Raw genomic sequence first — 26,673 nt, 5'->3', positions numbered from 1 at the left:
CGGCACCCGGGATCAACCCGAATGAAGTGACCCTCATGACCCCCAAACGCTGTTCCGAATGTTCGTCCGCATCACCTGTATACCCGATCGCTCTGGGCGTCAAGCATGCGAGCCCTATGCGAGCCTCAATCACGGACCAGCAGCTCATCCACTCCCTGCTCACAACATGTATCTTCCTGCGTCTGAGCATTCTCAGGGCGTTCGTCAGAATGATGTAGTCAGCGTAATTATCTCCAACCCTGACTCACGACCCCACAACCACGAGGAGATGAGACGATCGTAGCCATGCTTGGACCCCAAAGATCTCCGGACATCAACCCTGTCGATGCAGTAAACGCCGAGGCCTTCTTATAATCAGAACAAGGCAGTATATCCTCAAAGTTTCCTATACGTCAGCTCTCTGCCTCTTCTTTCCGATCGCCATCCTCTCCCCGTCAGCAATCGACGGCATGTCTACACCGCAATTCACTGAGGGAGAAATCGACTTCGACGCTCCCGGCGCCGGCAAGCCGTGCAAAACTTGGTACAAGGTGTTCGGAGACCTTTCTTCCAAGACGCATCGACCACTTCTGGTCGTCCATGGCGGTCCAGGTACGCTATCATCGCACATTGTCTAGCTCATGGCTAACCCTCGTCGTAGGTGTCGTTCACCAGTATCTCCTTCCGATATCTCAGCTCGCCACGGACTATGGTATACCGGTCATTTTCTACGACCAGATCGGGAACGGGAACAGCACGCACCTGCCCGAGCTCAAGGACGACAAGTCCTTCTGGACCGAGGCTCTCTTTCGCGCCGAGCTCGACAACCTGATCGTCAAGCTCGGCATCCAGGATGACTTTGCCGTCCTCGGGCACTCGTGGGGCGGCATTCTAGGCGCACGGCTGGCCGTGGACCACACCCCGGGTCTGAAAAGACTCATCCTCGCTGACAGTCTGACGAGCATGGAGCTCTGGTCCCGCTCGCTACGCGAACTGCGCGCCGGTTTGCCGCAGGAGCTCCAAGACACGCTTCGCAAACACGAGGAAGATGGCACCATACACTCCACTGAGTATCAGGCCGCCGTCGGTGCGTACTTCCAGTTGCATGTTTGCCGCCTCAACCCCATGCCGGAGGAGCTCATCAGCACATTCGCGGAGATGGGCAAAGACCCCACAGTCTGCGTCGCCATGTGAGCATATCGTTTCTGTCTTTTATATCAAGACTATCCTCGGCTGACGTCGCCTCGCGCAGGTACGGCCCGACGCAATTCGAGGTGACGGGACCTCTGAAAGACTATAACATCGAGGCGGAACTCGACAAGATTGAAGTTCCGACGCTGCTGATCAACGGAAAGTACGATGAATCGAGGAGCTACGTGATCCAAAAGTTTTTTCGACCTGATTCCGGACGTGAGCTGGACGAGGTTTGCGCAGTCCAGCCACATGCCGCACCTGGAAGAGCGTGAAAAGTATCTGCGCGTCGTCGGCGCGTTCCTCACGCAATCTTAGCGCTCGAGCGCTGTCGCGATTACATTGTACACTGTATATTATGTCCTTCAAACTTGCTTCAAACTGACTCCAATGATAATGTCGACTTCTGCGGTGATGTGGCGCGGCGAAGACAAGTTATATGGGCGCCTATGGTTATTGCCACTGGGCGCTTAGTACTTGGTACTTAGCTAGGACCTTGACCAATGATACAGTCTTCATTCTCCAGGAGCGAAGACAATATACCTTGATCCTTGATACTATGATGGGACTCGCTATCTGCTACATCGTTGCTCTGATTCTTCATCCGAAGCTCTTGTTGGAGCACTTCATTGCGCTAAGTGGGCAACCTGGTGCGCCTGAGCACCGATGAGGGCACATCGAGTGGCCACGAAGTTCTCAACCCCGTCGTGCGGCACGAACTTCCGAAATTCGAACAGGCCTTAGGATACTGGAGAATATTGGGACGAGCAGACTATATGATCCGATGCGACTGTACGTTCATTGGTGCGGGCTGTTCCAACTCGCTGACTACTCGCTTCCATCAGGTCGATACGCAGGATGTCGCTTGCTCCGTGGAGAATGTGGTTCGGCTGAGAAGGTCGGGATTTGACGGAATGATGCAACCAATGCAGTCAATGCAGTCTATGGACGTGCGAACGCATCGTCAGCACGTCCAGCGGACTCGCCTACAACTCTGTACCCCATTGTGCACTCACATCTGCTTCACCTTCAATTCATCAGCCGCTGTTCACGCTTTTCAATTCCTCTTTCCTTCCCTCGATGGATTTGAGCATCTTCTGGGGGTTCGTGAGGATGATGCTGACGGAGTCGTTCCCTCCAGCCCCAACCTGGACCGTGAAGGACGTGCCCGAGCTCAAGGGGAAGGTGATCGTGGTCACAGGTGTGCATGGTGTTTCCTGTGATATATCCTCCTGACGCTGTGCTCCAGGTGGCAACTCCGGTATAGGGCTCGAGGTCGCGAAGGTAAAGGTTTGGGTACGCTTTGTGAACAAGGCCAACTAATACTGCTACTAAAGGTTCTAGCATCGCGCGACGCAAAGGTGTACATTGTGAGTACACCGATCATCGTTGCGTATAGGTATATGGCTAATGGATGATTCTTTTGGTTGAAGACATCACGAGATATAGCGAAAGGGGAAGCCGCGCTTGCTGACGTAAAGCGTGATACGGGGCGCGAGGCGTACCTGCTCCAGCTGGATCTTTCTGATCTCGATTCCGTCGAAGTTTTCGTCGCAGAGTATCTGCGGTGCGTCAACCTCCGCCATCGTATCGAGCGCGAGCACTGAACGAGGCATCTACGGCTTGTAGGATGGAGTCGCGTCTGGACATTCTGTATAACTCGGCGTACGTGCCTCGATCCCCACTATATCCTCATGCTTGACTGATACGTACTCTAGTGGGGTCATGATACCGCCTATCGACGCGCTTTCCAAGCAGGGATACGATCTGCAATTTGCTACGAACGTTCTCGGTTAGCGAACCTATCGATCCTCAACTCCGAGCCTCACTTACGATTTCCAGGTCACTACTACCTCACCAAGCTCCTGCTTCCTCTGCTCATAACTTCTGCGAGGACCAGTCTTGACGGCATCGTTCGCGTAATCACAGTCTCCTCTGGTGCACACCACGGACACGACATCTCTTATGAAACGCTCCGGGACGGACCGGCACGACGAAAGATGTCTCCGTCGTATCTTTACGCACAAAGCAAGTTCGCCGATGTTGTTTTTGCCAAGGAGCTCGCCACACGTTATGGAGACAGAGGGGTGGTTTCCATATCCCTCAATCCGGGAAACATAAAGACTCCTCTGCAGCGTCAAATAACCGGATTCATAAAGTCGACCGTAGTGAGTGGTCGATCAATGGCGAGTGAATGCATTTCCTGACCGACGATCAGGATTGGATGTTGCATCCGGTGGTGCCGAACGGAATCGTGACGCATCTTTGGGCAGGGACTGCTCCGGAGACAGCGCAGTACAACGGTCTTGTAGGCATCTGTATTCCATTCCTCCTTATGAATGCTGATCTTATATCAGTATTGCATCCCATGGGCTCGTCTTGGCAAGCCTCGAAGGGACACTCAAGACCCGCAAGTTGGACAGCAACTTTGGCAATGGTTGGATGACCAAGTGGTGGGCCGCTCTACCATATGATGCACCCGTCGTGTCTATTTCTATGCTGCAGTAGTGCCTGAGTTCTAGTCATGGGCGCGTTAGAGCTCGAGAGCCACCTCATGACATCCATGTTGGTGCCATTGAGCCGTTTGTACCAAGGCACGCTCACTCTGTCATGCGGATTCCAATGCCGATGTCAAGTCCGTCACACCCATGTTGGGATTCTTGGGCTCACCAGTGTCCTACGAAATTGATTGTGATCCCGGTTCGCATCTTTCGTCGCGAGGCCCAAATTGCTGTTCATCGACATGCGGTCCTGTCAATTGCAAGCCGAGAATGCAGTACGTCGCTGCAACTCCTTCCTGCGAAGCGGCACGTGTGACTGGATAACATCGGTATCGTGCGCCGGCGGAGGCCAGTCGACTGCCTTTGTGACTGCCTCTCGCGATCGTTGTGTGGTCAGTCACCATCTGGCACCCACTACCTGAACCGACCCATCTCGGCTTCTTCCTCCGTGTTGAACCTGCTTATCCAATCCCTGTCGGCATTGTCGCATGCCTAGGCTGTACTGCGTATTCCTAGAGAAATGAGGAACCGCATGGCTCCGAACCGCTGCGCGTGAGTCATAGACCTTCACTTCCGACCCCTCTCAGTCGCCACTTGCCAGACATGACCAACAACATGTCTAGCCCGAAAATCACAGAAGGCGAAGTGAACTTTGACGCTCCCGGCGCTGGAAAGCCATGCAATACCTGGTACAAGGTGTTCGGAGACTTATCATCCAAGACGCATCGACCCCTTCTGGTTATCCACGGCGGCCCAGGTATGCTATCCCCAGACCGCGACGTACCCCTTCTTCTCATTGTCGACGATCGTCGCAGGCGTCGTCCACCAGTACCTCCTGCCGATCTCGCAACTCGCCGCGGAGCACGGCATGCCGGTCATATTCTACGACCAGATCGGGAACGGGAACAGCACGCACCTGCCCGAGCTCAAGGACGACAAGTCCTTCTGGACCGAGGCGCTCTTCCGCGCCGAGCTCGACAACCTGATCGTCAAGCTCGGTATACAGGACGACTTTGCCATCCTGGGGCACTCGTGGGGCGGGATACTTGCCGCTCGGCTCGCCGCGGACCGCGCTCCGGGTCTGAAGCGCCTGGTTCTGGCCGACTGTCTGACGAGCATGGAGCTCTGGCTCCGCTCGCTCTCCGAGCTGCGCGCGGGCCTGCCGCAGGGGCTGCAGGACACGCTCCGAAAGCACGAGCAGGACGGCACGATCGACTCGGTGGAGTACCAGGCGGCCGTCGCGGCGTACTACCAGCTGCACGTCTGCCGCGTCGACCCCATGCCGGAGGATCTTGCGAACACGTTCGCGGAGGTGGGCAAGGATCCCACGGTATACGTTGCGATGTGACCGCCTCCCGCGTTTTGCTTCAAAGGTGCCCTTCGCTGACGACGCTCCTCTCGGCAGGTACGGTCCTACGCAGTTCGACGTGACCGGCGCGCTGAAGAGTTACGAGATGTCGGAGGCGGACATGGAGAAGATCGAGGTGCCGACGCTTCTGATCAACGGCAAGTACGACGAGTCGAAGGACTACGAGATCCAGAAGTTCTTCGACCTGATCCCGGACGTGAGCTGGACGAGGTTCGCGCATTCCAGCCACACGCCTCAGCTGGAGGAGCGGGAGAAATATCTGCGCGTCGTCGGCTCGTTCCTCACGCAATCTTAGGGTCACGGTGTCGCTGCACCGCTACGTTTTTACCTGGAATCGATATCTTCGTGTTCCCACATTGTACTTCCGCATTCAGTACAGCTTCCGGCTTTGCATTTTTTTTTCATTTTTTTTTTTTTTTCGAATCAAAAGCCTGCCCGTGCCCTAAAGTAAAAGCCCATTCCGACTGGGATTGACCGGTTCCCACTCTCACCTGCGCTACAGCCATCTCTCAGCGTCGAGCCGCAAATATCACCGAGCGCATTGTCTTAGAGAGTTTGACAGCCGACCTTGATCCCTGGGAAACGCATGAAAGTATATAAACCTCCCCCCTTATCAGGAAGAGTGCATAAGTATTCGTGAGAACGCTCTTGTTTGTTGGATATGCGCTCAAGGAGCGGACGAGAATGGTCCGACTTGGAAACTTGGACGGCCAGTTGGGCGCTCCCCTGGAAAGATGGAGGCGCGGAGTAAGCCGCCGCTCGTTCACTTAGGACGTGACGAGTGTTCATCCTGAATGAAGGTGAGTGATGTCAATTCATTCTGAGCAAAAAGGAAGCGCACATGGCAAGGAAACTGTTCAAGTAGAGCTTTGACAGCAGGATTTCCACGGAAAGGTGGATGAAATTGTTTGCCATCACGGCGAACTGGTATGCACTGGGTCAGTAGTTGACGACATCACATACGTCTACCTACCGCGTCAAGAATCACGATGGCGCATGCGCTGCAAAATTTTCAACGAGCCTGCTATAATGCGACTAAGCGCTGGATCGCACCTTATCAGCAAAGCCGTTGCGACGCCATCGTACGCCAGGGAATGCACGATTGAAGGTACTCTGAGAAGGATTTGAGAACGAGAACAATAAACATAGGAGATAGGTGGAATGACATACCGAAATCCTGATTCAGTGTAGTATAGATGGAAGCACAACGTGAACGATAGCGCTGTGCATACGCTCGTCGAGACACCCAAATCTGCGAACATCGAAGCCTAAAGATTAACAAGTCACTGAGTGTTTACTTGGAGACATTCACACGTAGCGTTGGTTATCACCTTCATATTCAAGTTGTGTCCAACGAAATCCTCGAATGTGTGAAGACAATAACTATTACGTTCAATCAGTACGCAGTCTCCCCTTGGTCTCACGAGGGACTCACGCATCCCTAGCTGACACTGTGCCGGAGGATGTCAACATATCGCGAGTTTCGTCCTGTCCGCAACCTACTGCACCCCACAACTGAGTCACATTTTGAAGTGTAATGAAGCGGGTAGATTCACGACAGTGTACGCACTCCATCTGCCGATAACCGTCAAAAACTGAATGAATTAGGAGAAAATTCAGACCTTTTGTCTAGTCAAAGGACTATTGTCTCACTATAATGATTAGGAGGATGCGATCCACCCTTCTGACTTAACATTGTAGAATCAAAATTATATGGTACCTTTAAAGGTGGAAAACACACGCTTCTGCACGCGCCATGCGTATAAGCTCTGCACAGAGGGAATGAGCAGGGCGCTGGCCGCTGTTTGGAGCTGAATTGTTAGATTAATCTAGGGATTAATCCAGGATATAGTCTCATCGGACTTCCCCCACCTTCATACTCCTGGAGAGCAGTACATGTCGAAACTCTCGCTGTTTGCGGTGGAAGCATCCTTGAAGTGCACAGGCTGATTAGTTGCACTGTTTGCGGTTGTCGAATTTGCGATATGAGAGAGAGTCACGATTTCTCCCGGCCCACGAAGAGTTGCGCGGAAAAGACTTCGAGAGTTGAGCCTAAGAAATACCAACTATGTCAGTGTTCACTCTCGCTACGCCATTATCACCACTGACGTCGACATGAATGCGCAAGAATATACTGAAGAATAGTCCAATCACTGCTGCGGCTTTTCTGTGCATGAAAAAGCACTCACAGCGTATGAGAACGAAATAAAACGGCGTGTAGAGCATCTCTTGATCATGGGTCACGAACTAGGTATTGTATATCCGGTGAGTAATAGATACGTGTATGATATCAATGGCAAAAAATACCGACCACTGTTAGCGTGATGATGGTGAATTTGCCACAGTAGTGTTCAACACCTGGAAGTCAGCACATTGATCCAAGTTGTAGCTCACGTTTTCAGGAGCCCTATGCGCATATAAATTAACAGAACGCGGTACTACATAGCGCAAGTCTAACCGGTGTTCAGCGAGTACGTGATAAGCATATTAATCGCTCTGTTTGTCCTGTAATGCATTTATCAGCACATCGGGTAACGTTAAGTGCTGGTGACCTACTTTGCAAATTGTGTACGACTTCGATTGAGATAGTACACCATCGCGATAGTGATAACAACATCACAGGCGAAGTCGATTGAGAGCGCACTAACCGACCACGGCTAACGGAAGGATAAACGACACAGTATCAAGAACTGGACTGAAGGTGAACACCAACCAGGTTCTCCCCCGTCTTGGAGAAATATTTGAACTGGAGGCTGATCATACATACGGTCAGATACCGGGTACAGTACAGCACCCTGATTTACCCTTTCACCGTGAATACTGCGTCACGGTGACGATGTCGGTCAGTGTGGCCACACAGACGGGTGCATATAGCAAGTTACCTACCTACGGACGAGGCTGATTGTACGTCAGTACCTCTTAAAACAGGCTCAACTGGATAACTCACAGAGCTGTCCGAGGGATAGAATTCACTATTGCAAACCATGTCATCAATTGTCAAACAAGAAAAACTTGAGCCACGCACGATGAGCAGTGGTACCCACCCATTCATCGAGTCACTCACTTCACATGGAACATGAACTACTACGAAAGAAGTTCAACAGCCCGGGACACTTACATCGATAAACACGATACGCAAAGAACCTGGTTATGGATGGTGAGATCATTCTGGTAAATGGCTGTATGTGTGTTGACAGTGCTCACTGTTGCACCATGCACGTCGAAAGGTGCTATAGAAACCGTGTCAGTACCTCGATCCTTCGTCGATCCTGTTTTTGCCTCACCCCTATGAAGACTTGAATCTAGTAGGACAGGTTTGATGAAAACGCGAAAACATGAGGTACAATACTCGTACCATCAGAGTCCTGCCAAGATGTGTATCAATGAATGAAACGATGAGTGTTAGCTAACATAGCATACGAGGTGCTGCTGAGAAGAGCGAGGAAATCTCCGAAATTTGTCACCGTATAGTAAAAGATAACGTGGATCAAGAGAGCGACATAGACCGTGTCCAAGGTCCTTTACGAGTATCAGTATGCCATACATGGCGGGATAGTTTTGCTCTCACATGAGAGTTGCAACCGGGCCATTGGTATCAGTGAGAGGAAAGGCATGTAGACGAAGACCGCACAAATATCTTGAGAAACAGTCGGTCATCCTTGGAGTATTCTGTGTAACACAAGTACACCTGGAGACAAGTGATCACGTAGATTCTGTGACACAAATAAGCGCTAAAGCCAGGGAATAGCGTCTCTTACACAAGCATGGACGAGACAATAATTCCAAGGAGAGCTGCACCTAGAAGGTTGTCGAGATGAATGGCAGGCATGATCGTAAAAACAATGGCAACTTCATTGGTTACGCAAGCTACCGCATACTTATATAACGCCGAGTAGCTACAGACATCATATTCTCCTGATGGAACTGCTCGAAATCCGTCGGTAAGGCACAGACATCTATTTGGGGCAGGCGAGGCCATATGGTCACCTTGTGATACCAACGTCCATTTTGAGACTATAAGGTTGCTGTCTTTCCAGCTGATTGTGTCGTCCATATTACAATGCTGTCAAAACCTTACCTGATGCTCGTCTAGATCCTACGAGTGGTGCTACATGACTAGCCTTCTCCGTTGTTCTGTGCTACGCGGAGATAAGCATCGCGTCGCTGCAATTCACTCAGGAATGGAACTATCACACGGGTGTTCGCTCCTCTGTGAGGCGCGTAAAACAATGGGAGTATGTACCATCTAGCTCTCGGATGGCTCTTGCCAGTCCTCGTAGATACTTTAAACAATATTAGAGAAGTAGAAGAACAGCAAAGCTTCCTACATGCAACTGAACTATATATTCACTAAAGTTGCGGCCTGTGTTCCACGTCGTCTGCGATAAATTTTACCTAGTGATACCACCTCATGAACGGAGCATATGCTAATCTATTCGGTTTTGGCGAGACTCTTGTCAACGCGCTTTACGATACAAGTGCAAAGGTGTATTGCATTGCCGTGTGCAGGGCTTTGTAACTCAATTGGTCCATCACATAACCGAGCGCTGAAACCGAGTGGACGCGGGATGTGTTCATTTTCTGGAACTCGCCCGCCGACTACTCCGATGTTTGAAATATGGACGCTGAATCAATAGATACTGTTGCTGCCATAGAACCGCGCTGAATATTTCCCCGTATGGTTTTCTTTTCTGATGACGTTCCTCAGGTTGCTTCGCGAGAAACAGGCGCTCGCCCCCACATTCATTCTCATATGGCAGTGCTCCAAGCACCGGCTCGGGCGGATGGCATGGAAGATGTTGCAGTGAACAAACATATAGTAACGTATATGACAGGCGTGTGTCCCCAAGAGATTCATGACGAGATAAGCCTTATGGTCAACGGCAGTTGGGTCCCAGATTCGGGATCGCTGATAACATAAGGTCGGCCGACAATGTTTGCCTTCCGCCCAATGTCCTCCGGGGAAATGGCAAGCCTGAACTCGAAAGCTCGTATAAGGGTGAACAGTATGACCTTCATTCTGCATAGTCGTGAGTTGTGAAGAATGTTCAGGAGACGTCCAACGTACTCGACCATAGCGAAGCGATATCCGACGCAGGAGTGGGTCCCTCCAAGGAATGTCATCATATGGCTGTAAATCCCGGGAATGCGCTTCGCTGCGTCCGGTATCGCAGATTGGAGCCACCGCTCGGGTCTGGTGTCTAGATGAGATAAAGGTCATTGGCGTTCATCGGCAAGGACGTACCTAAACTCCTCGGCGTCCTCACCCCAGAGCTCCTTCGACCGATTCACTGCTCTGATCGGGACGAGGATGTTGTCGCCCTTTTTCACCCTGAGAGAGAAACAGGGAGTACAGATCAACGTCCTGAGCCGCCCGCGGACCTGTGTCAACCGCTCGCTGCGTACCTGATGCTCTCTCGCGTGACGCCGTCTTTGTCCACGTACGGTGTGTCCAAGGGTATAACGTCGTCTCGAGTCGCCACCCGCTCCGTCGTCGCCAACGGAGAGTGATAACGTAGTCCTTCTCGCACCGTCGCGTCCAGATATTCCAGCCCATCCACTTCGTCCATGTTTATCGCGTCCGACCCGACCAGCTGCAGCTCAGCCCGCAGCTTCGATTGAACCGAGGGGTGCACCGCCAACGAGAACAGGATCCACGTCAGCGCCGTCCTGCTTCCAACGTGAGTCGCTCCCCCACTACTATGCGTCGGTCTACGTACGACGTCGTCTCGTGTCCGGCCACGAGGAACGATACCACCTCTGGAGGTGCCGTCAGTTTGAAAACCACGCGTTACCCAAGCGACCCGATGCTCACGGGCCAAGAGCTCCTCGTCGCTCATCCTCGCATCGCTTTCGACGTCGACGGCCATGTTCGACTTGATGAGCAGCGAAAGCAGATCGCGCCCTTCGATCGAGTTCTTCTCCACCGCCGAGTCGGCTCGAATGGAGGTGGAAACGAGCTCCGATTTCTTGTCCGCGATCATCTGCGATCCGATGCGCCTGATCACCTCCAGCGACCTCGCCTGGATCCGGGTCCGGTCCGTCGGCTGAGGTGGAGGTGATCAGCGTCGGAAGCGTTCGCCTGCGTTTCCGTGCTACGTACGACTACTCGGGTGGCCGGGATAAGGAGTTGAATGATGAATGATGGGCTGACGTAGTCGAAGGAGAACATGTCCCGGACGGCCTTGTTGAGTTCGTTACGGTCGTCGTCCTCCCGACGGATGCTGTCGAAAGCGTAGTTGAAGCCTGTACGCACGGCGTATCAGCGACGCACGCGTCGAGGGCCCGTCGACGCGTACCTGCTAACCCTATAATATCGAGGGCAAGCTTGTCCATCCACCCGAACACGTTGATCTCGCACTTTCCGTCCCTGCGTGACGATCGGGCAGAGAAGGACGTCCATATCTCCCTCAGCTGCCGGACCGGTCAGCGTCGGGCGCGGTATGATTGTCTGAACGGAACGTACCTCTAGCGATTTCTCGAAGAAAACCGGAGTCAAGGAGCGGATCTGGGCAAGGCCGAACGCGGGATTCTGTGCAGGGAATGAGGCCGGGATGGTACGATCGCGAGGCTCTCGAGCATACCGTGATCTTTCGCTACGGAAAAGGTCAGATTGTGACCGTGATATGGGTTCGGGAACGCACCATCTGCTTATGGCGGTCGCCTTCGACGAAGAGGAGCCCTGTCGAATCGGATGTACTGAGATTCACGCCCGCGACGCAGTACGAAGGGACGCGAACCTCTTCCTACCATTTTGCCGAGAATGAATCGCACCACCTCGGACTTTTCATACACATCCGAGGTGGTGATGTGGTTCAGGGCGCGCAGGTCCGATGTATAAAGCTTGTAGGACTGTCACGGATGTCTCAGTGTCGGAGTATGAGCACGATCGTCGACGATTTCGGTGGCGTGACTCACGTTGAAGAATGAACGAAAGACGTATGAGTGGCCGTATTCGGATGCCCACCTCTCGAAGAGGCGGTACCCATCGGCCTCTGAGACCTCGCCGAAGCTGCCTTGGAGGAACCCGGCGGAGGGTGGGCCACGGAAATCTTCGAGAGTTGGATCGTGGACGTTGAGGGTACGGCTAACGGCGGCCCAGAGCAGGACAGCGACGAAAGATGCACCAGCCAGCTGGCTAGTTGTCGGTAAGGGTAGCGACATGGGGAAGCTCCGAGCTGCGAGTGTCAAGTTGCTGAAGGATAGATTGACCAACTTGCGAAGAGCACGTTCCAGATTCGAGCGCGCGGACGTCCTCTTGTTTCCGCCATGGGCATTAGATGCATTCCCGGCACGAGTGTGGCCATTCACACAGAGCCAGATCTGCTTTGAAGGTCGAATCAGAAACATTCAGGTGGCGGTCCTGTCTCCGTACGATTGATGTGACATAACTGTCACAGGAAGGTACCAGTTGGGACTCGCACTACATAGGATACGAGATTGCGAACCGCTCTACTCCCGGAGAACTTGCTGCTGTCGCTTAGGGAACACGCGTCTGACATACTACAGAATTTTCATTCAGGTTAACCCGACGACGTCTCGTGAGATCGCCGCAAAATCGAGCTGACGGGATTTCGGACCATCTTGATGATGGTCACTACCCGCCGACATATGCAAGCATGGGCCCACAAGGATGTTCTAGGGGTGCATGTGTCATAGATAATATAGAAGACGTCTCTCCTGCATTTGAGTACACACGAGTCCATACCAGTCAACTCGGGAGCACTTCACTAAGTACTCGGAATCTTCGTTGCGGGAAACTTCGAGAGTCAAACATATCGCAGAGAAGATACCGGAGCTATGATGCGCCGATGCAGGCAAAACCACCTCAGGCTACCTTTTGGCACAGCTGATTAGGTGCATCTCCATCAGAAAAAAAATGGTGCTTATTAGCTCCTTGGACCATGGCACGTGGACAATGGACAGATATGGAGGTACGCCTCAGGAGTGCCACCAGGGCATTTGGACGGGCCACCATGAAGGACGTGTCAGAGCTCAACGGCAAGGTGATGGTCACCGGTGAGCTTGGCGTTTCCGGTGACATATCTCCCTGACGTGGTTGTCCAGGTGGGAACTCCGGTCTAGGGCTCGCGGTCGCGAAGGTTAAAGTTTTTTTTTTTTTTTGGGTTGGAGCGCTCCGACGCAAAGGTGTCAGGTGGTCAGTACTGGTAATAGGTCAGGCCTTTCCCAGTAAGCCGCGCCGAGGTTTCCGGGGAATTGCAACCCTGGAGGAGTGTACCGCGAGGAAATGCGTTACGCACATAGTGTGGGACTCGGACTTAGCATATAGCATATCATAGCATAGCATAGAGTAGACATCGGGTTCATTTCTTACCTTGAGTGTATATACAGTCTAACTTACCTTTACCCGATGTGGTAATGATTTAATCTGGGTCCATACCCACTAAAACCCCGCTCCATCCTACCCAGTCTTCGGGTAGGAGGTTTTCGTTTTGCAGTGTGCCGGACCACGTCTCTAGGACCAGGTCTCTGTTCACCGCTTTGGCGCCAAAGCTTGCTCGGTCCGCTAAGCGGCAATCTAGCTTTAGCCTCGCGTTCATCGCCGCCTTCCATCGGTTCCTTACTTCCCGGCGTGTTTTTGGCTGGTTTCCGTCGCGGATCACTCTCTGGCACCGCATCTTCCATATCAAGTGCGCAGATTCTGCAATTAGGATCCGGTATAGTCGTGTTTGTCCCCGATTGATTTTCCCTTTACTGTTCCTGATCTCTGTGCACTGGCTTCCGAGTATGGCACCTATCAGGTGCGACGGTAGATTTGTCTCTGTGTTCTTTTTCCTCCACAGGTTGCAGGCGAGGGACCATATTTCTTCTTGTCCCGATGCTCGGCACTCCATCAGTATGTGTTCCATTGATTCTATTTTGTCGCAGTGTGCACACACGCTCCTCTCTCTCAAGTCTGCGGGGCAACTTGGGCGAAGCCATTTGTCACCTAGCATGTATGCGTCATGCATAGCCATCCATAGGAAGTACCGCGTTTCTCTGGCTATGTCTTTGTTCTGAATCGATTTCCATATTCTGGTGGGGGAGGGCAGTTTATTGAAGAGGGATTTACTGGCGTCTTGTACTAGTTCTATGTTCCTTGCGGCTCTCTCTCGTACTCGGTATTCTTTCATTTTGTTTTCTCGAATCACTTTATATGCTAGTTTTTGGGTCATTCTGGATAGTTTTGCCCCGGTTACTTTCAGAGTAGGGGGGATCTCTAGCGGCACTTCGTCGCACGTCGTTTTCTTAACGGCCTCTGCAGCTTTCCGATCGGCTCCTTCATTCCTTTCATGTCCATTATGACCTTTGATCCATTTCATGCTTGTGTTCTTGGGGCGCATTTGTAGCGCAGCCACTGTCGCCTTCGCGATTTCGCGGTTGGCAACTGCTATGTAGCCTGTGTCTTCTCTCTTCTTCAGGTGTGTTATTGTTTCTCCGATGACATATTTAGAGTCAGTCTCAATGTCTAGTGCTCGTTCGTGTAGTACTTTCTCGGCACAGATTTTGATCGCGACCATCTCTCCTGTCTGGTTTGATTGGTCCATCCTTTCCGGCAGTCTCGTGGCAAAGTTCATTTCGTCGCCCTCGGTCACGAAGCCTCCAGCGCCGGCTATCGCATCCGCATCTCCGTTGTTCACACAGGACCCGTCTGTTGCTATCACTATTCCATCACTCTGTGGGGTCTCGTTGTTCCTCGCTATGTCTGGGAGTTCGTTCGTGGTGGTTTCCTCAGTGAAGATCCGGAATATGTCTCCCAGTTCGCCTCTCGTTGTCAGCCTGTTGTCGAAATTCAGGCTGCCGTCTGGGTTCTCATCGATAACGTCCCTTGGCTCTCAGTCCTCTGGTTTTGGCCCTCTCGGGTTCCACTTGGGGGGGAGTGTACCTAGGAGCTCATCTGCCTTGGTATAGCACTTGTGTGGGTTGGAACATCCCATGCTCCGCATATTCTTACAGTTGCAGCATTTGCAGTTCCTTCGCGGTTTATGCGACCCTTCGTGCCTTTTGTCCGCCATTAATTCTGTATCGCCCACCGTTATGACGCGGTGCGTCGTCTTCAAGCATTTGGCCGGCAGTGATCGTTCGAGTCTGTGTATTCTTGGGTCAGCCTCCCTGTGTCGCCAGATTGGCATTTTACGAATGATGTCTCTCGAGAAGGCTATCCCTTCAGGGCGGACGCCAAATTCGTTTGCTGTTTTCCAGAGGTCACGGAGCTCTACCACGATGTGTGTCGTATTGCTCTTGCTTGTCCTCCATGTTTGCAGGAAGATATTGACTTTTACGCTGTTCTCTAGGTTTCGTTCCGTCTTCGGCGTTCTCGCAGCGTATAGGGCATCTGCGAAAGTTGCCCATAATGGACGCTGTGGCACGAAGTTTAGGTATTCCCGTAAGTTCATGATTTTGATCGCCTTGTTTCTTGCTCGTATATCAAGTACATTTTGGCCCCCCATTTCTATCGGTGCTTGAAGTGTCTCCTCTGCCACTGCTGCAGCCGACTTATCCGCACGCATGAAGCTCGAAATCCGTCGTGCAATCTTTGTTTCAATGTGAGGGGGCATGCCTTGGACTGTTGTCAGGTACTGTGTCATGCTCCCCGCCGTTAGCATGACTATGAGTTTCCTTCCCAGGATCGTTGGGTGGGTCCGTTCCCATTGCTCTAATTTTTTATCAATCTTGTTGAGCACTATCGTCCACGGGCCTTCCACTTCAAGGTTATTACCGTACCAGGCCCCTAGGAGGCGGATGCTTTCACCCTCTGCTACCATGTGGATGTCGTCGTTGATCGGCACAACGCATCCCTCTGTCTTCCTCTCTCGAATGACCGTTTCCCGGTATTCTGGGGTTCCGATAGGGAGTATCTCGGTTTTTCCTATGTTGAATTTTGCTTTTGACGCTATACACCATTTCTTCAGTATTTTTTGTAGGTCCTCAAAATCGTCGAATTCGGACAGGAACACCGTGGTGTCGTCTGCAAATAGCCGTGCGATGAGCTTATCTTCTGTGCCTGGTATTTTGAAACCTCTTAGGTTTGATGATCGTAACATTTCCGCAAGCGGCTCAATCGCGAGGTCGAAAAGTAGGCATGAGAGAGGATTGCCCTGCCGCACTCCGCGGATAACTCTGTATGGTGAGCTCAGAGTTCCGTTGATCATCACTCTTGTCTCTGCATGTGCGTATAGGTTTTTTATTGTTCTTATGAAAAAATCAGGGACTTTGAACGCTTCGAGGGTCCTCCAAAGATAGTTGTGTGCGATCTTGTCATATGCTTTCTCCTGGTCCAGCGCTACTATGAGGCCGTTCTCTTCCATAGCTTCCGCGTATTCCATCACCATCCTTGTGAGTTTAGTTTGGTCCGTTATTTGTCGCCCCGGTACAAACCCAGCTTGGTCCGGATGTACTAGGTCGGTTACCACCTCCGCCAGCTTCAGGGTTAGTGATTTTGTAAGTAGCTTGTAGTCCGTGTTGAGGAGGGATATCGGCCTATAGTTACTAATCTCGTTTCTATCGTTCTTCTTGTATAGTGGGCACATCCAAGCTTCGGTGAACTTTGTTCTTGGGTCAATGCCGTGCAATTGGATGTCGTTAAAGGCCGCGGTCATCACTTTAATAACATTAAAGGGCTCTCGATCCTCGTGTTGTGAGTCCTCTACATAGCGGGCGTGCAGTGTTTTCCACAGTTCATACGTTGCTCCGTCTAGACCGGCGGCGCTCCCGTTCTTGGAGTGCTTTAGTGCGTCTTGTACCTCTCTTTCTGTGATTAGTCCGTTCAGGATCGCTTTTCCTCTGTGGCTCGGTTCTGACTTTATGGTTCCTAGGACTTCTTGTATTGTCTTTTCTCGGGATTCGGGATCTGCAATATCTTCCTCCCGTTGGAGGGCTTCGTGGTAGTTCCTGGCGAGTTCGGCCATTTTCCCCGTCTCTTTCTCATACTCAGCATTGCCTCCTGGTTGGGTTCCCGGCTGCGGCGGGATACGGAGGGCGTATATCATGTCACGCGGTTTCTTTTCCTTGCTAGTTTGTATCCAATGGCAACTGATGGTTTCTCCTTCTAGTCTGCTGCGTACTGCGACCGCTTCCCTCGCCTTGCCGTGTCTTTTCCTTTCAAGCTCCTCCAATTTTTGTGTGAGGATGCCGGCTTCCCTCACATGTTCGTTTTCGTCCATTTCCCGGTTTAGGACTTCGGCGATGTCGTTCTCTAGGGCTTCCTGCATCTTGACTATTTTGGGGACCGTCTCACGTTCTCGCTGCCTGGCTGCCTTTAGAATCGCCCGTTTCATTTCTGCAAATATTACTTGTGGATTCTCTTGCCACGTTCGTCGTGAGTTCGCCACGTTTTCTAGGCGTTCCATTGCCTTCCGGCCCTCTTCATGTGCCGTCTTCCGGAATTTGTGGTCCTTGAGGACGTGTTGTGGTATAGACCATCGTCCTCTTCCAACCGCGGGGCTTGCCTCATCAGTTAGCTGTACTGACACCATTTTATGGTCGAGGTTGGGAATGCCCACTGTCGATATCTTCCACTCTCTCGCCGTCTCAAAAAACTCTGGGGTCACATATATTCACTGCTGGTGACCACCCTTGTCATACATACTTCAATATATGTCTGCAATGCCCGGTGCATAAACCACGACAAGACCATTGATAAGCCTAGCACGCGCATAGCTATGACTGTGAGTGCCTGTCATACAATGATCGACAATCCATATACAGGCACCCTACAGCGCGTGTCATACGGTCGCCGGCACTTGGTTATCATAGCCGCACTGTAGCGTACATCGTGTCATTCAATGTGTCATTCGGACACTCGACACCCAATGACTGGATGCGCACGCCGTATTTAGCAATAAGTTTTATATCTTATATCCTAATGACCTGTGTCATACATACATCGCCGACTCAGACAAACATGGATTTTGTAGAATGATCCTTGTTACTCCTTACTGTCATACACATCGCGGCTCGCGCCTCGGAACCTGTATCATACACGCATCGACAACAACCCTTGACTCTACCCGCCTCAATGATCCGCGTCCGCGTCGTGTAATACAGACATCGACACCGCTGATATTTGCCTTAACACTCCCTCTCGCCCTGTCATAAATCGTGTTCATACACCTTGCGGCTCGCGCCTCGGAGCCTCTGTCATACACACCTCGACAACAACCCTTGACTCTGCCCGCCTCAATGATCCGCATCCGCCTCGTGTCATACAGATATCGACACCGCCAGTATCCTCCCGCTCAACCTGTCATAATAATGTTTGCCGCTGAATGACAGTGCTTGATGCCTGTTATGGTCATATATCTTGCGGCTCATGCGTCTCAGCCTGTGTTATACATACCTCGTCAACGAACCTCCGAATGGCCTGCTTTCGCATCGTGTCATACATACCTCGACACCGCCGATACTCACCTTTCTTCGGCCTGTTGCTTACTGTGATACATATCACGACTTAGAGCCGGGGCGCCACAACCTCCCTGCGGCACTTTTCTTTGACTATGACCAGGCCCCGATGTAACTGTTAGTGTAGACCCATGGTCAAAGGGTTAACGTGTATGACAGTTCACTAAGATTTTTTTTCAATCGCGGCGCATGACACGGGGTTCAATCCCGATGTATGCCCTCAATTCCATCCAGGCAGTGTTACCCTGCTCGCGTCAGTTTCCAGGCGGGTCAGCAATTGATTACACAGAATTAAGTAACGGTATTGTATGATACACAAGAGGCGTAACCAGCGGTGGCCAAACTATGCGAGCATGTCACCACTTTGGAGAGTTCGTGGGTATATCGGCCAAGGAAGATTGTGAAGCGACGGGACAACTTGACGAGTGGCGATGGATACGGTACAACAAGACGTTCAAGGCGGTATGATGGTCAAGCTGTGATAGATAAGACGGGGGAATGGGGTGTTTATGCAGTCTTGGACTTGCGAACACGCCTGGCACATGAGGGGTGAGCAAAGAGATGAACCATCCTGAGCGTAACTCACTTCACAGGCACACTATTTTCATCGTTGATAGCGGCGTCTTTTGCTTGACGTCTTAAACGGAGGCGGTTGAGTAATTTGAGACCAGCGCAGATGGGTGAAACCTACTTCTGTTTACGCCCAGTTTCTTTGGCATCTGCGCCAGCGTGCACCTTTGTCGCCAGCGTCAAAACCCAGGTCATATCCTCCACGGCCTCTAGAACTTTGATGTTGACCCCGCCCTCATTACGGGCCATGGCGCCAAGGTATATCCATACCAAGGTCAGTATCACAACGACCACTCCGTTTTTACCATTTTTGATCTCCGGAAACTCGGTGATTTGACCGCGGGGAACTGCGCGTGAAAGGGGGGCGCTGGGGCGGCAGCGCCAGCTTGGTTGCAACGAAATCCACCAGGCATTCCACGAGTAGAAATCTCTTTGAGGCGCGTCGCAGGTAACCATGTACGTCGTGCGCTTGGGGTTTTTGATCCACTTGCTGGTCATCTCCGGACGCATCAAGGCCTTCGTAATGCTGTTCTAAGCACAAGTATAGCATTAGTCCAGTTCGTTGGCAAGCAGTATAGATAGAACTCACCCGGTTGAGGAACCGAGCCTTGGCTTCGAATAGGATGTAGGCCCGAAGCATGTCGCCAAAGACTGGCTGGGAGACAGCCTCTGCAATGAACATGACTGCACCCGTGAAGTATTCTGGTAGATCGGTAGACGCGCCGATGCTCCGTAAGAGATCGGAAGTAGGTTGGGAAAAGTCAAGTGTGACTCCCTGGGCGCCGGTGATTTTGATCTTCTGAGTCCGAGACGATGTACGGGTTCGGCAAACAGTGCGTGCGGATGCCGGCTGCAGGGCATTCTCCTCCTCTTCCAAGTCAGAATTAGTGACGAAGGTGTTGGTATGATTCAAGAGTTCGTCCTCGGGTTCTTCTGTCGCAGACACGACTGTGGGCGCAGGGCCAGGAGGGGGTGAGGAGCCAGAAAGCTGCACAGGAGTCGTCGAGGACGACGCGCTTGCGGATTCTCGAGGAACCGGCGACCCAATGACAATGCCCATAGAAGTGACAGCCCCGGGGCCTCCGACGACCGCGGGTGCAGCGGGGAGAGTCAAAGTAAGGACAGGTCCGATCTGAGGCAAGGATTGAACAAGCGGCAAAGGAGGCGTCGAGGATGGAGCGCTTGCGGACTCTTGAGGGACCGGCAACCCGACTACGATGCCGGTAGAACCGACATCCTCGGGGCCTCCAACGATCACGGGCACAGCGGGGAGAGACGAAGTAAGGACAGGTCCGATCTGAGGCAAGGATTGAACGAGCGGCAAAGGAGGTGTCGAGGATGGAGTGCTTGCGGACTCTTGAGGGACCGGGACAGATGATGGGTTTCCGATATGGCCATGATCCGAGAAAGATATGAGTCCGCGGAGCTGAGGATCGATCAGAGCGTCATCTGTGGGCTTGTTGACTGAACTGAAAGCAGTATCGTGAGGTCGCGTAGTAAGGGCAGCAGGAGGTGCACATCCCATCGGCGGGGTATTCTCGTCGGCTTGCGGGAGGATGGTAGCAAACGTGGCAGATGATGGGCCGGGCTTTGAGGGACTGTCTGCCGCGATTACAACACGGCGGCGCATGCGTTCCTGCGTTGCTGTGAAAAGGTGTGAGAACATGCACATGGAGCGAAGGCTATACTGACTGTATGAACCTTCACAAAAGGCTTGAAATACGTCGCGCCAGTCGTTCTTAAAATCCGAATTGTCGTCGACGAATTCATGACCAAGAAGATTCTTGCCCGCGCCGTAGCTATTGAAGTCGTTCAGGTATGCGCACAAAGTATTTGCTGAAGTGACTCACTACATCGTCTGAACTTCGGCGTTTTCTGAGCGCGGGAAGGGTCCGCCGACCATAATAGAAATCTGGAGACCGGTTTGTCGGTGCCAGCTCTCTGCTGCTGCTGCTATCGTGTGCGGTAGATTGTCGATAGCCCTGGAAGTCAAATCAGCATGGGGACAGTTATGTGGACAGTGGACTTACTCCATCATGCGAAATGCGCGGCGCATATCCTCTGTGTCCTCGGTGCCTTCAGGGAGGACAGGATCGTCTTTGTGGAGATATCCGCGTTGACGATACTCTTCAACGGCTTGGACAGTTTCTGGATCGGCAGACTCCAGATGTTTCTGCGCAAACTGTCGTTGGAAGTCGACCTGATACCCAAAGCATGAGTAGGTGGATAATGACACATAATAAAATGAATACCTGTCTTTCCTTCGTCCAGCCCTCGTTCTGGGCTTGCTTCCAGGCAGCTTTGTACTCGCGGCGCACCTCCCCCCTGCTGTAGCACACGCGCTGCCAGGCCTGGTACTCTTGCGGCTTTCTCGCCTTTGTCTCGAGCTGGAGCACGCGCGATCGTACAGGACGCTTGACGCCGGGGATCTCAGGACCAGCGCCGCGCTCACGGCTGTGGTTAGCAAACCAAGTCCTGATTTGCTGTAGGTTCGTGTCAGTATCAATGCGTGCTCCAAAGTGCAAGAAGTCCACTCACGGTCTTACGCTCCGCGCGTCGCTGCACACAGTTCTCATGCACTGTGGCATGCGAGACATCTCCTCCACATTTTGCAATCTCCTCGGGAGTCGGATCCATAGGGAAGGCTCGGAAGAACAGTGGAGCTATCATCGTCATAAAATCAAGCTTCGACTTAGAGTTCTGGTATTGTTTCAGGTACGCCTTCATCCACTCATTCTCCTCTTCAGAGAAGACGCTGCAGCGAGTCATGATCAAGACGACAAGCGGGATAGGCGATATGCAAGGACAATAAGGCAAGTGATGTTGAAAAGGCGACGGTGTATAACTGAACACGACAAGCACCTCTAGCTCCCTTGATATAACCGTCCGTCGCACGTTGCTTTACCATCCTTACAGCCAGAAAAGCAAGTTGCTACCTGCTTCCGCTATTGCCATCCTCGTGGTACTTCCCCAATTTTATTGAGGGCCGTTCCTTAGTTACTTCTGTCTGAAACATCTGCACAGATCATCGCGTCGTTACAGGCTTCACTCAGTATATCAGCGCACCCATCTCCCTTCATGGTGCCGAAGATTTGTCGGAGTGCATGGCTGAATAGCTTCGTATCCCATCGGGGTATCAGCAGCCAGCCTCGTGTCGTCCCTTCACAAGCCGGGATCCAAGTGGAACTAGCAAACTCACGTCGGGATATGCTCTTGACGTCTCCAGCGGCTCCTAATATCTCAGTGTACTCATTGTTCCTCATGATGCTCAAGGCAAGTTTAAGGACTTCAATGAAGAGCTCTCGAACTCATCAAAACGAATGCGGCGGAGCTGCATGCACTCCGCAAAGATTCCGGCTGGTAATCGGTGAGGTTTCTGTAGATCAGCCTCATGTCGTTCGAAGCTCGACTTACGGCGCTGGCTTGTCCTGTGGAATTTTCAAATCCATATTTGGTTTCGCAGCGCATGCACCCACTAATCGGCGGAAACAATGTTCAGCGGCAAACTTCTCATATACCTCCACCGATGATCACTTCACATTAAGGTTTGGCTCCACGTTCCTCGGCTTCTGCCGTTCTGTTTGACGCCGCTCATGGGACATCGCCAAATACGACCTCCTGGTCGACTTGCAAGGAACTTTCCAACTGAACATGCTCAGCGCTCGCCCATTATGTAGCTACACCTCACGTTGTGGGCTGTCTTCAAGATACGCTATCGCCGGTCAACTGTCCGAGCCGTTGTGATAAAAGAAGGCACCTGGGTTGCTCAGCCAGTCTCAACTCAACTCTTGACTTGCCCCCTCGCTCTCGCTCTCCCTATGACTAGGCAAACCATCACCGCTGTTGTATGTTTGGTCATGGCCTGCCGTACTCAGCTGACGTTCACTCAACAGACTCCAGAGGAGTGCGAGCTCATCCTCGCACAAATCAGCTCCTTGGTCAATAGGCTGCAGCTTGGTAAGTTTGCCGTCGGACGTGTTCCGCCAACAACTTACCAAATTAACAGGCAATGGCGACAATCGCCGTGGCACCGGCCCCGCCGATGCCGCCGAGTCCGCCGATTCCGCCGACGACAACGACAACGACAACGACAACGATGTCCGCGTGTCCATCAGCCGTCCCCCAACCCCGCCTCCTTCGGCGAGTGGCTCCACTTCCTGCCCCCCTCTTGCTCCCACGTACCACACTGTTGCACACGACCACATTGGCTCGGTTCGTGTGGGATCTTCCGGGGGGTCCACTATCTCGGTACACGCCTCCGGCCCTACGGTCATACCGATTCTCCCCAACGCGCATGCTCTTAAGGTATCCGCTCACGACTCTGCTGTGTTGACGGGCAGCTATGCCTATGATAGCGAGTATTTCGAGCCTTGGGATGCCAAGTCTAGCGCGCCTGTCGCCGTTGCTCCGGCCGCGACTGGGCCTTGGTACTCCGTCGTCCGTGGAAAAGCGGTTGGGGTCTTTGCCATGTGGTAAGACTTGTCGTAACTTCTGAGGCTACCACGCAACTGATTCCTCGGTAGGGAAACCGTATCTCCTCTCGTCACGGGCGTCTCAGGTGCAATCTACCGCCGCCACTCTTCTCGCCAGGCCGCAGAGCAGGCCTTCGAAACCGCGCTTCAGGCTGGTAACGTTGCAGTAATTTTTTGAGTGACACATGACACCGACGCTCTGCGGGCTGCGCTTCTTGAGATGCTATCTGTAACTGTACACTACGCAAAGTCTGTTTCGGTTCGATTTACGCTCCTGTTGTGTTGAATGTCTCTACCATCCCCGCTCCGTCGTGGACTTCACTTCCTGCCCCCCCCGTCGCATATCTTGTGTGGACTGACATGTGCTATGTAATACCGTATATACTTAGTACAATATATCTTATTCAGTCGCACCTTGGAGTCGTGAAAGAGCCAGCTGTTGAGACACGAGGCTAGCATCCGCCATGCCATGGATCCCAAGCCTCCAAGACCGGTCTATGGTCTGGCGATGTCGCAGTCATCTTCTAAGTGTTGACTGACATCGAGAGACCATAGACCCCTCTTCTTGCAATGCTATATAGATTGGTACATTGTACGAAACATGTCTTTATCTCAAATGGTTACTGTTTCCTGTCGAGTATCCGATCCACCACTCCGGCTCCGTCGTATACTCTGTTGCCTCACCGGGTTGCATATTTTGTATGTGGAATGTCATGACTACATGCTATTCTATGTATTGGATACAGTATGTTCTGTTTGATCACATCTGAAACGGACGGGGGGCTGAGCTGATAGATGAGGTGGAGAGACACAGCGCATGCACTTACCAGCAGCTCAGAGATTGGTCTAGTCCTGCGATGTTGCAGTCACTCAGTTGCATATTTCAGTTCCCAACCCCGTTGTGTATCCTGTGTAGACTGACATGTTCTACGTGATGCCCTTTCTATTGCAATGCTACCTGGATTCGTACACTGTACGAAACATGTCTCCATCTAACTGGTTGCCGCTTCCTGTTGTGTATTCGATCTAACGTTCCTGCTCGGTCGCATACTCTGTTGTCTCGCCCGGTTGCACATCTTGTGTTGAGTAGCACGACTACTTAGCACGCAGAATACTAGGGACAAATCTGTTTCTCTCGGTAACATTTCAGGCTTGTAGGAAATGTGTTGTTGAGACACAACACATGCATGGGAATGAAGTGTATCAACGGCTCGCCACACATGACATCTGACAGAAGGTACCGCACATTTAGTCCGTCTCGTGTATCGGCAGTTAGGAAGAGTCTTAGCGTCTGCATTGTAGTATGGCATAAATTACTTGATACAGGCTGCTTTGCGAATTCAGTGGAATGTTTCGCTAAAACACTAGCATAGAGTCTAGATACTCGATCTTTTGAGGTGGGTGAGACAACTTCGCATCATTTCTGGAAGTATCACTGCATTTAGATCAGCCCCGTGTGTACTGACAGAATAGATGTCCATACCGGCTTGGATACACTACAAACAACACCCTCGTTCGTGAGCTACACCGGTGGATAGGTAGGGCAATGTGCGCTTACCAGCGATCCGGTTGCACTCCGATCGGCATTGTCTTCAGGATCACACCGGCATTACTGTGCCGACTTCGGCATTACTGTGCCGACTTTGGCATTACTGTGCCGACTTCGGCGTGTCAGGCTAGCGCCTTCACTCCGCTTTCGGCTGTACAGTCGTTGTTGCCTGTGCATCTTGTACTGAGTATGTCTAAACGAAAGAAATTGCCGACATTCCTGTCTGCCTCGATCTCTCAACCATCCGTGCCCGCTCAAGTGAGGTCGGTCATCTTGAAGTCCAAGAAGAACGGCCGACTCAGTACATCCGCGTCCAATACCCCGTCAACCTGTCCGGAACAACTGGAGGCAGCGCCTCTGACCGAAACCGGGAGCAATGTAGCGCACGAGGACTCTGAGCAGACCAGCAGCGGTACGGATCCATATCAATCGCGCAAGAAAGCACGCACAGGCAACCCGGAGCCGTCAACAATCGGAGTGAGTCGACCGCCCTGCGTCACCAAACGTTGCTGAATTCCTCATCATCCAGAACCGCATGCGTTCTTGGATTCCATATCGCGATGAATATCTAGGCAACATCATCGCACGCGAGGCCCTTTTGACCGATCGGCCAGCACCGTGCATCGAATGCGGTGACCCAACATCAACAGGCCTGTACCGCTGCAAAGACTGCTATGGTGATCGGATGCTCTGTGAGGCCTGTGTTTTGAATTCTCACAAGTGGCTCCCATTGCACAATCTCCAAGTACATTGTCAAGATCGAGACGGAGCTAAGTCCGACGCCGGAGGTGTGACGTCCGGACCTAGCGAGATGATTGTCGGAGTCGAGTCGGAAGAGAGTCGGAGAAAGTCGGAGGAAGTCGGAGCAGAGTTTCGAGATACAGAGAGTGAGCGCGAGTACGGACCAGACTCAAGCTTTAAGGCTTGAGTCGCTACGCGCTCTAAGTCCGTGTCGGAGCAGAGGAGTAACTTAGTCGATATTCGAACTAAGGAGTTAGAGTACAGGAGCTAGGAGTTTATATACGCGGAGGCACGGTTCGGAGCTCGTATCGATAGGGAGTTATCGGAACTATGAACCATGTGGAATAAGGAGTTATCGGAACTATGAACCATGTGGAACTGTCAATCGTAAGGACGGAGCATATGGTTACAAGCTGATAATCGGAGGTAGAATAAGTCCGAAGGGAATATCAAACCGTTAAAGGCATATCGGTCGTGAACGTCGGAGTTGAATCCGTTATGACTCGAGAACTACCGGGACGTTGAGTCGCCGGAGGACTATTCATGTGATAACGTAGGTCCGGTACCGGAGCTGCTACTCCGATGGCGGACAACCCGGAACGACCGGAGCTATCGTACTTGGCCCGGTTATGGCCCAAGATCCGACACGTGACATACATCGCCTGTCATCCTCACAAATGTTATCGTTGATAATTTTTTAGATGTGGGCTGGCGGATGCTTTCAGTCGGTGTCCCTCCAAGACCTCGGACTCAAGGTGCAACTTGGGCACCCCGACGGCAAACCTTGCTGTAATTCCGTTAAAGGACACGCGAACTTTCTGATATTCGACTCCGAGGATACCACCTGGTGAACGGTTCTCTACTGTGACTGCAGCTGCCCGAAACACGTTCTCAAAGGGA

General features: G+C 52.1%; 9 protein-coding genes across 9 annotated transcripts; 5 read left to right on the top strand and 4 right to left on the bottom strand.

Annotated features, from left to right (window-relative positions):
• Positions 1-393: 393 nt before the first annotated feature.
• PUNSTDRAFT_120568 (proline-specific peptidase) lies at positions 394-1,546 on the top strand. Its single transcript, XM_007383893.1, has 3 exons — positions 394-591; positions 641-1,169; positions 1,232-1,546. The coding sequence occupies exons 1-3, from the start codon at positions 450-452 to the stop codon at positions 1,443-1,445; spliced, it is 885 nt and encodes a 294-aa protein (XP_007383955.1). The 5' UTR covers positions 394-449; the 3' UTR covers positions 1,446-1,546.
• A 740-nt stretch (positions 1,547-2,286) lies between these two features.
• On the top strand, positions 2,287-3,644 carry PUNSTDRAFT_67645 (NAD(P)-binding protein; the record flags this gene model as incomplete). Its single annotated transcript, XM_007383892.1, has 9 exons — positions 2,287-2,371; positions 2,420-2,454; positions 2,508-2,540; positions 2,604-2,737; positions 2,800-2,835; positions 2,889-2,962; positions 3,013-3,338; positions 3,389-3,478; positions 3,528-3,644. 9 exons carry the CDS (start codon positions 2,287-2,289, stop codon positions 3,642-3,644), a joined length of 930 nt encoding a protein of 309 aa, XP_007383954.1.
• Positions 3,645-4,286: 642 nt separating this feature from the next.
• Positions 4,287-5,335, top strand: PUNSTDRAFT_67299 (hydrolases or acyltransferase; the record flags this gene model as incomplete). The annotated part of the gene is made up of 3 exons (XM_007383891.1): positions 4,287-4,428; positions 4,487-5,015; positions 5,077-5,335. 3 exons carry the CDS (start codon positions 4,287-4,289, stop codon positions 5,333-5,335), a joined length of 930 nt encoding a protein of 309 aa, XP_007383953.1.
• A 2,158-nt stretch (positions 5,336-7,493) lies between these two features.
• Positions 7,494-8,697, bottom strand: PUNSTDRAFT_134417 (uncharacterized protein; the record flags this gene model as incomplete). The annotated part of the gene is made up of 11 exons (XM_007383890.1): positions 7,494-7,545; positions 7,597-7,697; positions 7,754-7,793; positions 7,845-7,860; positions 7,927-7,938; positions 8,159-8,184; positions 8,245-8,270; positions 8,325-8,342; positions 8,396-8,405; positions 8,461-8,559; positions 8,609-8,697. 11 exons carry the CDS (start codon positions 8,695-8,697, stop codon positions 7,494-7,496), a joined length of 489 nt encoding a protein of 162 aa, XP_007383952.1.
• A 1,063-nt stretch (positions 8,698-9,760) lies between these two features.
• PUNSTDRAFT_87329 (cytochrome P450) lies at positions 9,761-12,297 on the bottom strand. The gene is made up of 13 exons (XM_007383889.1): positions 11,959-12,297; positions 11,781-11,892; positions 11,685-11,722; positions 11,625-11,636; positions 11,507-11,572; positions 11,340-11,454; positions 11,144-11,286; positions 10,856-11,087; positions 10,761-10,800; positions 10,447-10,710; positions 10,286-10,372; positions 10,109-10,234; positions 9,761-10,060 (listed from the first exon to the last, which is right to left on the bottom strand). Exons 1-13 carry the CDS (start codon positions 12,202-12,204, stop codon positions 9,895-9,897), a joined length of 1,647 nt encoding a protein of 548 aa, XP_007383951.1. The 5' UTR covers positions 12,205-12,297; the 3' UTR covers positions 9,761-9,894.
• Positions 12,298-13,424: 1,127 nt separating this feature from the next.
• On the bottom strand, positions 13,425-14,561 carry PUNSTDRAFT_68072 (uncharacterized protein; the record flags this gene model as incomplete). Its single annotated transcript, XM_007383888.1, has 1 exon — positions 13,425-14,561. The coding sequence occupies one exon, from the start codon at positions 14,559-14,561 to the stop codon at positions 13,425-13,427; it is 1,137 nt and encodes a 378-aa protein (XP_007383950.1).
• Positions 14,562-15,506: 945 nt separating this feature from the next.
• Positions 15,507-16,085, bottom strand: PUNSTDRAFT_36823 (uncharacterized protein; the record flags this gene model as incomplete). The annotated part of the gene is made up of 1 exon (XM_007383887.1): positions 15,507-16,085. A coding segment is annotated over one exon (579 nt), but the record flags the coding sequence as incomplete, so codon positions are not given.
• Positions 16,086-22,829: 6,744 nt separating this feature from the next.
• On the top strand, positions 22,830-23,661 carry PUNSTDRAFT_134414 (uncharacterized protein; the record flags this gene model as incomplete). Its single annotated transcript, XM_007383886.1, has 4 exons — positions 22,830-22,856; positions 22,905-22,968; positions 23,018-23,483; positions 23,535-23,661. The coding sequence occupies 4 exons, from the start codon at positions 22,830-22,832 to the stop codon at positions 23,659-23,661; spliced, it is 684 nt and encodes a 227-aa protein (XP_007383948.1).
• A 1,560-nt stretch (positions 23,662-25,221) lies between these two features.
• PUNSTDRAFT_134413 (uncharacterized protein) lies at positions 25,222-26,624 on the top strand (the record flags this gene model as incomplete). The annotated part of the gene is made up of 4 exons (XM_007383885.1): positions 25,222-25,509; positions 25,562-25,650; positions 26,331-26,421; positions 26,475-26,624. The coding sequence occupies 4 exons, from the start codon at positions 25,222-25,224 to the stop codon at positions 26,622-26,624; spliced, it is 618 nt and encodes a 205-aa protein (XP_007383947.1).
• Positions 26,625-26,673: the final 49 nt, after the last annotated feature.

The sequence above is a fragment of the Punctularia strigosozonata genome, assembly GCF_000264995.1.
Source record: "Punctularia strigosozonata HHB-11173 SS5 unplaced genomic scaffold PUNSTscaffold_6, whole genome shotgun sequence".
Lineage (NCBI taxonomy): Eukaryota > Fungi > Basidiomycota > Agaricomycetes > Corticiales > Punctulariaceae > Punctularia > Punctularia strigosozonata.
This window is presented reverse-complemented; position numbering and strand designations above follow the sequence as displayed.

Excerpts from the sequence above, each read along its gene's own strand:
- PUNSTDRAFT_120568 (XM_007383893.1), top strand. The coding sequence starts at position 450 with ATGTCTACACCGCAATTCACTGAGGGAGAAATCGACTTCGACGCTCCC. Across the intron at positions 592-640 it reads GGTCGTCCATGGCGGTCCAG|GTGTCGTTCACCAGTATCTC; the intron begins GTACGCTATCAT and ends CCCTCGTCGTAG. Across the intron at positions 1,170-1,231 it reads CCCACAGTCTGCGTCGCCAT|GTACGGCCCGACGCAATTCG; the intron begins GTGAGCATATCG and ends CGCCTCGCGCAG.
- PUNSTDRAFT_87329 (XM_007383889.1), bottom strand. The coding sequence starts at position 12,204 with ATGTCGCTACCCTTACCGACAACTAGCCAGCTGGCTGGTGCATCTTTC. Across the intron at positions 11,455-11,506 it reads TCTTCGAGAAATCGCTAGAG|CTGAGGGAGATATGGACGTC; the intron begins GTACGTTCCGTT and ends CCGGTCCGGCAG. Across the intron at positions 10,711-10,760 it reads GCCGGACACGAGACGACGTC|GACGGCGCTGACGTGGATCC; the intron begins GTACGTAGACCG and ends CGTTGGAAGCAG.